At 38.6% G+C, this 8,566-nt stretch overlaps 1 protein-coding gene and 1 long non-coding RNA gene across 2 annotated transcripts in view; one reads left to right on the top strand and one right to left on the bottom strand.

Moving 5' to 3' along the window:
- Positions 1-1,755: 1,755 nt before the first annotated feature.
- Positions 1,756-2,681, bottom strand: LOC113465463. Its single transcript, XR_003390169.1, has 2 exons — positions 2,561-2,681; positions 1,756-1,878 (listed from the first exon to the last, which is right to left on the bottom strand). It is a non-coding gene; the product is annotated as an uncharacterized LOC113465463 (long non-coding RNA).
- Positions 2,682-5,970: 3,289 nt separating this feature from the next.
- Positions 5,971-8,566, top strand: part of LOC103524645 (glutamate receptor 1-like) — a 152,434-nt gene continuing 149,838 nt past the window's right edge. Inside the window, exon 1 of the mRNA XM_017449693.2 lies at positions 5,971-6,126. Within this exon, the coding sequence (XP_017305182.1) occupies positions 6,027-6,126 (100 nt within the window). The 5' untranslated portion in view covers positions 5,971-6,026. The remainder of the gene's footprint in view (positions 6,127-8,566) is intronic.

The raw sequence follows: 8,566 nt of genomic DNA, 5'->3' as shown, positions 1-8,566 counted from the left end.
AATACTGAACACTCAGCTATGCCGACATCTTGCCAATTGCTGTCAGTTCTTCTTCCTCTGGAACCGGTTGTTATCCTCTGACAGGAGTACAGGAACCACTCTCAATACTGGAAGATTTACCAACTTCGGACCCATACAAACTAAAGGTCAAATAGCCTAGTTAGCTTGGTTGGTAGTGCGTCTGCCTTGTAAGCGCTAGGCCGCGGGTTCGATTTCCTCCGTCAAACGCAGTGACGTTAGGTCACCATGTTAGTTGTGTGGTGACCCACACAGTAGAATTCAATAGCTACACGTACAATATGATTGGAAGATGGTTTCAGGATTCAGGGTGGTCTATGACCTCCTAATTTAGTTTAGTATATCTGGCTAATGAATTACAAGTAGATATAGAATTATAGATAGTGTAGATATCTAGACCTACCTAGCTACCTACTTAACTTTTTGGCTTATACCTACCTACCCAGTTGACTACAAAAAGTCATTGACACAGAGAGTTTGTCTATAAATGGTTAGCACGGTTGAATGGTAGATATACCTGGGTAGTGGGTATGATGCTACATGGTTGTGAGTTATAGCTGTATGGACTATGGTGTATGATGGTGATATCCGGTACGTGCCGTCCGGTAGTGATGACTAAGATGACCATTACCACTGTGGTCTCCCGACAGACCAGACATACAGGGTGAAAAAAATGCATTAAAATAACCTATAGTTAGCTTGGAGGGTAGTACGTCTACCTTGTAAGCGCTAGGTCGCGGGTTCAATCTCTAAATTGATAAAAAAAAAAAAAAAAAAAAAAAACTGCATATTTTGCCTGGGAGTACCTATAGCAGCAAAAGTTAAAAACACAATCAAGCAATGATCCTTTCAAAAAAGATGTGCTAATAATATTAGGTATTATAATACTTATTGCATGATCCTGTACAAAATATTTTAGCTAAACTTGTGTCTTATATATCATACAATGTATGAGGACAAGCCTAAAATCCTTCAAAGCCTTCTTTTTTTATGTTCCATGTCTAAGATAGATAACTCTGAATAGTATAGAAATTTTGAATAAACTTCTTAGATAGGTATCTGGAAAATAACTACATTTCTATTTTGTCAAACCTACATAGTAGTATGTTTATCACGTGTATTTGAAGGACTTTCAAGGCTTGACCTGAGTCTTCCATTTTATTTGGCTAGATATTACTTATTGCATGATCCTGTACAAAATATTTTAGCTAAACTTGTATCTTATATATCATACAATGTATGAGGACAAGCCTAAAATCCTTCAAAGTCTTCTTTTTTTATGTTCCATGTCTAAGATAGATAACTCTGAATAGTATAGAATAGTGAAATTTTGAATAAACTCCTTAGATATCTAGAAAATAACCACATTTCTATTTTGTCAAACCTACATAGTAGTATGTTTATCAGGTGTATTTGAAGGACTTTCAAGGCTTGACCTGAGTCTTCCATTTTATTTGGCTAGATAATTTTACACAAATACTTCATTTTTCAACTGAACTACTAGAATGTTCACCCGATTTGGTAAGTCGAGGTATTATGTGTTTGGTAACTAGTTGATATCCTACACCAGCTGTCAATGTAACTACAAACACACTCTGTGCAATGACTCTTAACCTTGTTAGGAACAATGATGCGGAGATCTCCCGATTCTTGAAATTATAAAGACCATAGCCGGCTGTGGCTAAACATCCTGCAAATCCAAGATATGCATGTGGATCATAAATTATAAAGACCATAGCCGGCTGTGGCTAAACATCCCGCAAATCCAAGATATGCATGTGGATCATTTTTGACTTTCTGTAGGAAACTGTTGTCTGGTTCTCCCATGGTGACTAGAGATGGAGGGAGTTTAATTTGAACCTGGAAAAGTAAAAGAAAGAAAAGTTATCAGGTCATTATTCAAACATAAATAAAACATAAGGTATTTTAATTCCTGATATTTTTCATGGTTGTTTCTACTTGATTTTCCTGAGTGAGGTTTTTCCAGTCAACCAAAGTACTAGGAAATACAAACAATGAAATATTCTACTTGATTTTCCTGAGTGAGGTTTTTCCAGTCAACCAAAGCACTAGGAAATACAAACAATGAAATATGCAACAGTTGGAAATTTTACATCACAAAATATTTCTAGCACAATCACTATAATTTAATTAATATATTTAATTTAACAATTTGAATTTGTTACAAACATGTACAGGGCTTTATTATCTACTCAACAGAACCTTGACCCTGAATTTAAAATACACATGCCATGTTTGGAGGGACCAAGGGAATATTACATAATTTTTGCATTCAATATTTCATTTTGACCTTTTGGACACAAATCTACTCATTTTACACAACTTACTGTTCGAAATATCTACTTGTACCTTACTTTCTAGTATAGCTAGATATCATTTAATATTTCTCTCATCACTGTAAAGTTTTTTTGCACTCTCTCAAAGCAAAGCTGATTCATTCCTTGACCTAGGCTATCAAACTTTTCTACTCTCAAAATCCACATGCAGTTATAATGATGAGCACCAAAGTTGTACAACTTACTTATCTATAGGATACAAGTTTAGGATGGTCCTTATCCTATGCTTATCATATCTGTTATCAGTTCTTATCAGGAAATTCACATCCACCAGATTTCACAAGCAACGACTTTTTTTTATCACAAAATTTTTTGTTTTGATTTTTCGTAACCTTGAAATGAAAACAAACACAAGGTCACGAATCAGCTGTTTCATTCATTCCAAAGCTATTGAGCGACCAAGGCGTTCTGCAACCGACAAGAAGATGAATAAAAGTTACAGCGAATTTCAAAGCGGAAGGAAGGGACTACCACGCCTGGGCCGCCTGTTTAAGTCATATTTTCTTTCAAAATTTTCCCTCTTCTGAAGCTCGTTTCCCTTCTTTGGCGTAATAGCGCCTGTACTAAACCATAGGAAATCCAAGATATCGCGCCATTGGAATGGGTTCCGTTTTGGAAGGAAACACAGGCGTGCTTACTAGAATTCAGCCTGGCGCACTGCTGTGCGTTCAGATACTTTTCTCAGAATAACCTCACGTAACCCGAGTGAGGCCGGGAAGAGTCAACAGAGCGCAGCACCGAGTAAGAAGAAACACTCCCGCGTTCCTGGCGTTTCTTACTCCCAAAAAGAGTTTTCTTACCCTGGGATTAGACGGTGGAAACACGTTGAATGGATGAATAAGAAAAACAGCCGGAAGCTATTCCAGGCAGGTGTCCTTCAGAATTACGAGGGATGTCTAAACAGAACAAGGAATACTAAGATGAGGCAGTCGATACACGGCTTCCGGGCAAGCTTTTGACAAGTCAACGAGGAAAAGAAAGTATAGCCAGGGCCGATTTAAGACGACCTCGACCACGAAAAAAGGCGTTAGTACCAATGCTAATGTTAAGCTTTGTTCACACATAGTCGACGGCCCTCGATCGAGGTGTGGACACAGCTTTATATATCTACGAGGAATAAGAAGGTATACACATTTGAATTCTACTGCTGTTGAAAAACGACCAAAATTGGATTAACAATATGTCACCCTTCCAAGTAGATCCGAGAGGAAGCTTTTCAAGAAGAGCCCAAATTTCGGAGCCCTGAAACAAGACGCCATCCTAGTTGGCTTGGAGGGTAGTGCGTCTGATGGCCTTGTAAGCGCTAGGTTGTGGGCTCTATATTTGCCCGGGGCGGACGTCATCCAAAACAGATAAAATTCATTCGTGGAACGGCTGGCTTTCTCCTATCCTGTCGTACTCTCTTTGAGATTTCGGGACGATGAGTCCGCAGTTGTTACAGTCCAATCTATCACCTCTATGATATTGGTGCCCCTAAAACTACAGGTAACCGTGTTTACGGCCCGGACAAAGCGTCCAAGTATCACAGAGAGGCATTTGATGAATTTCCCTCGAATTTCGGATTACACGAGCTGTTTCTATTGGGTGAAAGGTGAAACAGGCAGGGCAGTGAAGGGATAGTGCGAAATGGGTTTTAATAATATTGTACAAGTTTTGTTTTTACATCAAAGGAAATGTTGAAGGCCTACGGGGATAAATTTTGGGCCTGTGTTTTAACGAGGAATTCGGACTATTTGGGGCGCTGGAAATTCTTAGTAATTTTTAGGAGGTAATTGTTTCAATATTTTAATCATTTATAATTTGAAACTTTGAAAGTGATGGTATGATGGATCCTATTAAATTTTGAATGAGGGTGTAAAGTTATGAACTAATACCTAAATAGGTATACGTATACATATTATTATCGTTAAGTCTTTATTTAAGACATAAAAGATATTTAAGTGGATATTGGATTGTTGAAGATGGTTGGAATTTTTTTGATTGAGAAGTTAAATTGGATAGCTGGGGTACCTGACAGGATTAAAAACCAAGGGTCAGACTAGAACAGTTATTTAAGGATTGTTAATCCTCATCAGCTGGCTGTAGTCATTTTTAAAGAGCTGTACTCGTAGGGGTTTTTTTTATCGCTATAAAAGTCCAAGGACTCTGTCGGAGGCTTCTTGAAAGTAAAAAAAAAAAGGTCGAGGCTATGAAAATAAAAAGCGACAAAGTAGAAGCAATTAAATTTACATTAAGGGAGAGATAAAGAAAGGATTGGGGAGAGAATGAAGAAGATAAAGAGAGAAATGGGAAAAGATAAAGAGAGAAACGGGGGAGATACAGAAAGAGGGAGAAAGGGACGTTTGAAATCCTAAAGATAAACAAAAGAGGGAGGAGAATTTTCAGGGAGGGGTATTACCTTGGTAAGACCGTGGTTTTTCGAACCGCAAGTAGGAAGTTGAAGATGTGTTATCATCTATCCAGTGGGTTTGAACTTTGGAATGTCTAGAGTTTAGATGGTAGGATGGTACCACAAAAGGAAATGCTGATTTCCTTAGTGGTCCATCACATTGGACTAGGTGTATTTTCCTATGGTTTAGTATAGACGCTGTCACGCCAAGAGACGGACAACGAGCTTCAGAAGAGAAGAACATACATACGACTAATGCAAGCGATTCAAGTTCGATTGATGATTTCGAAGTGGTTTTTTTTTATGGGAGATCTCTCTGATTGACTAGTCACTAGATCGAGGGATTAAAAATTAGGACTCGCACCAGTTCGTCTTCCAAAGATATTTTATTAAATTCCAATACCTAATATTTTTCGAGGGTACTATAATATTTGAACATAAAATAATTTCCATTTTCCTAGTTTAAACAGAACCAGTCAAGGGAGGGACGACGAATATTTCTCCCTCTCTCCATGACATACATAGATAATTATATGTATCAAAACGTTACATTATGGCAACATGTTATACAACCCAAACATTATACAGCGGGATGTTGTGGTGCAGAAGGAATGAAAAAGGGGAGGGAGAGAGGGGAGGGAGGAGGAAGAGAGAGGAGGGAGAGTTGGAATGTTGCTTACATCGATCTGCCAAAACACAACACACAGTGCACAAGAGAAAACGGAGCAATGGAGGAAATAGATCAGTTGCGCTTACTTGGGTGATGTTTCAAAGTCATAGAGCAGGAAAAATGAGGACCAACGGAATTTTTCTTATACGACTTCTAGATGGGTGATGTTTCAAAGTCATAGAGCAGGAAAAATGAGGACCAACGGAATTTTTCTTTTTCTTATACGACTTCTAGATTCCGAGATAAATCGATTTAAAAAAACCGGTAAATCGTGAACTTTGACGTCACGGCATACGCTCCCGTACGAGATAAATCGATTTAAAAAATGCCGGTAAATCGTGAACTTTGACGTCACGGTATACGCTCCCGTAGGCGATGACGTCACATCAAATGTCCCGAGCAAAGCAGGCAACGCATTAATGTGTTTGTGCGCATACCTTTCTGCGCAGTTCTTTCTGCTCCTCCGCTAGCGCGCTTGCATAGAGGCCAAATCACGTTAATCATTAACTAACTGTAGTCATCCTTATGTCTGATTCCAGGAGCAATATTCGAGCAGGGCACGGATGAAGTTCAGTCAGCATTCAAGTTCGCCATGCTGACGCATAATCAGAACACTACCACGCGCAGGTTCGAACTGCAAGCCTACGTGGATGTGATCAACACTGCTGACGCTTTCAAACTTTCCCGCCTAAGTGAGTCTTTCCTTCAATCATTTATTTATCTTTAATTAGTCACCTATATTTTGTCTGGCTAGGGGACGTTAAACAGGGAGTATAGACCAGTATAGTCTGGCTGGGGGACTTTAAACAGGCAGTAGATCAGCCTGAATTTCCCTAGCTAAAGAAATAGCAAAGGTTGAGTGCGAAGTAATCACCCTAGGTAGGTAGGTAGGTAGGTAGGGCTGATTGAGAGGCTGACGGAAAACGCCGACCCCGTCTGTACAGAGGAAAAGGCAAAGAAAAAGATTGTGGTCTTGGTCTTGAAAATACAGCCGCGACCTACCGTACCGTCGAAATCTTTTGTTCAACATCTTAAAACACACTCATTTTAGAGTCGCCTGATTCACATTGTATAAAAACAGCTTATAGAAAATAGATGAAGACTTTTTGCCTCAGCCTAGAATCCAGATTGCAGACAGAGGAAAAGTTTCTGTACGTATAATGGTGGAGATTGTTCAGAATGTATCTCTAGGCATAATTATAGTAACTTTTCTATTAAAACTTTTCCAAAACGACAGGGTGACGTGGTAGGAAAGATTACAAAGACACAAAATACACCAACAAGGATTCTGAGGGTGTGGTTATGTACCGGGTTGAGAAAGGCTATTCCCGTCATTTCTTGGCGTGTGGACAATGATGTGGTTTAGGGTTAGGGCGAGTTTGAATACTCATTGTATAGTCGAATCGGTTAAGGGTACGCGACGCGTACGCGGTGGTCGCGGTGATGACGTCATTCATGAAACGATTAACCTCGAAATGAGTATTAAAACTGTTGCGGATGATCATATGTTTTCTATTTACCTCTTCTGGTTATTGTTATCAACAATTTATTGTTGTCTGTTATCTGAAGAGGGTGACGTAGTGGACATTCCGTGAGCGAATTCTACACCGATTGAACACAGGGGTTTTCAAACACCCCAGTATTTAACTGAAAACATAAAAGATATAAAAGAAAGCGTCACGTCAGATAGGAAAAAGTCCAATACATTGTTGTGTGTCCAATACATAGTCCAATACATACACCTTTAGTGTGTGGAATCAGAAACAGAATTGGGATATTTCACTAATAATCAACTCTCGAGAGTCTTGAGCGGAAGGTCACCAGGGGACTTCTCTACCACCTAACCCTTAGTAGTCTGTTATTATGGCATAAAATTCTCAATTACATAAAGATACTCGTAAAAGGCCATGCCTCGGCTAAGATTGAATAAGTGTTCACTGCGCCATGCGCCATCAAGGCAGATTATCGAAGGTCTCTTTTCAAAAAAGGACTGCGTTTTGAAAGGTCTGTTTGGTGAGGAAGGAACATTATCTTTATTTACAAGGAAGTAAGGTTTTAAGGTACCTAAACATCGTTCTATTCCCATTACAAAAAGGTAAATGGAACACGACACCTTAGATAAACACTGAACTGAATATTGATGATATTGAGCGACCAAGTCGTTCTGCAACCGACAAGAAGATGAATAAAAGTTACAGCGAATTTCAAAGCGGAAGGAAGGGACTACCACGCATGGGCCGCCTGTTTAAGTCATATTTTCTTTCAAAATTTTCCCTCTTCTGAGGATCGTTTCCCTTCTTTGGCGCGATAGCGCATGTAGCCCTGTACTAAACCATAATTTTTTAAAAAAAAAAAAAAAAAAAAAAAAAAAAAACACTTTCCACTGATGCTTCCTACATAGGTATACCTACACTTACATGATGCTTGAATCACCCAGTATATTTATCGCACAATATAAACATATTGTTTCAGGTATTCATATTGGATCGACTTTTTTAATTAAACTATTCGTATTCATTCAGGAAGCAATATATTAAAACCGACAGGGTGGCAGGAAAGTTGGACTACAAAAAGGAAAGGGAAGTTTTTTATGGGTTTGATTGTACTAAAGGCATACGTAAAATGCTTGTCACAAATTTAATGTCGCTTCATTCCTCACCTAATTTGATAAATTTTATGACTAGACTTGGATTCGAACCGAAGTTCACTGAGGTTGGTGTTGGAAAGCATGAAAGCATTCAAGAAAGTGTGCCAGCTTATTTTTACCCATGTTCAGGCTCTATAACTTCGATCTTTTACCTATCTTTTAGTCTTTTGGCGTATTTTGTCCAGAGCCACAATCAAAGTTTGACCTGAGTTTAATTTTAAGGCAATCTATAATTATGGTTGATCTCAAACTTTTTAGCCAATCAGATTGCATAATCTAGGAATTAAACTTGAAAAAAAAAACAAAGAACAAACAAAGGAATTTTAATTGTGTTAGGCATAAACGCTTGTCACAAATATCGTTCCCTGCTAAATGCACTACTCTAATTTTTATGACTTGACTTGGACTCGAACCACCAACCTCCAGATCCGAAGTCCAACGCGCCAATTAAACCACCGCGTAAACTTAAACCAAGTTTTTTTTTT

The sequence above is a fragment of the Diaphorina citri genome, unplaced genomic scaffold, assembly GCF_000475195.1.
Source record: "Diaphorina citri unplaced genomic scaffold, Diaci psyllid genome assembly version 1.1 scaffold110, whole genome shotgun sequence".
Taxonomy (NCBI): Eukaryota; Metazoa; Arthropoda; class Insecta; order Hemiptera; family Psyllidae; genus Diaphorina; species Diaphorina citri.
Note: the sequence above shows the minus strand (reverse complement) of the source record. Positions and strands in the feature narration are given on the sequence as shown.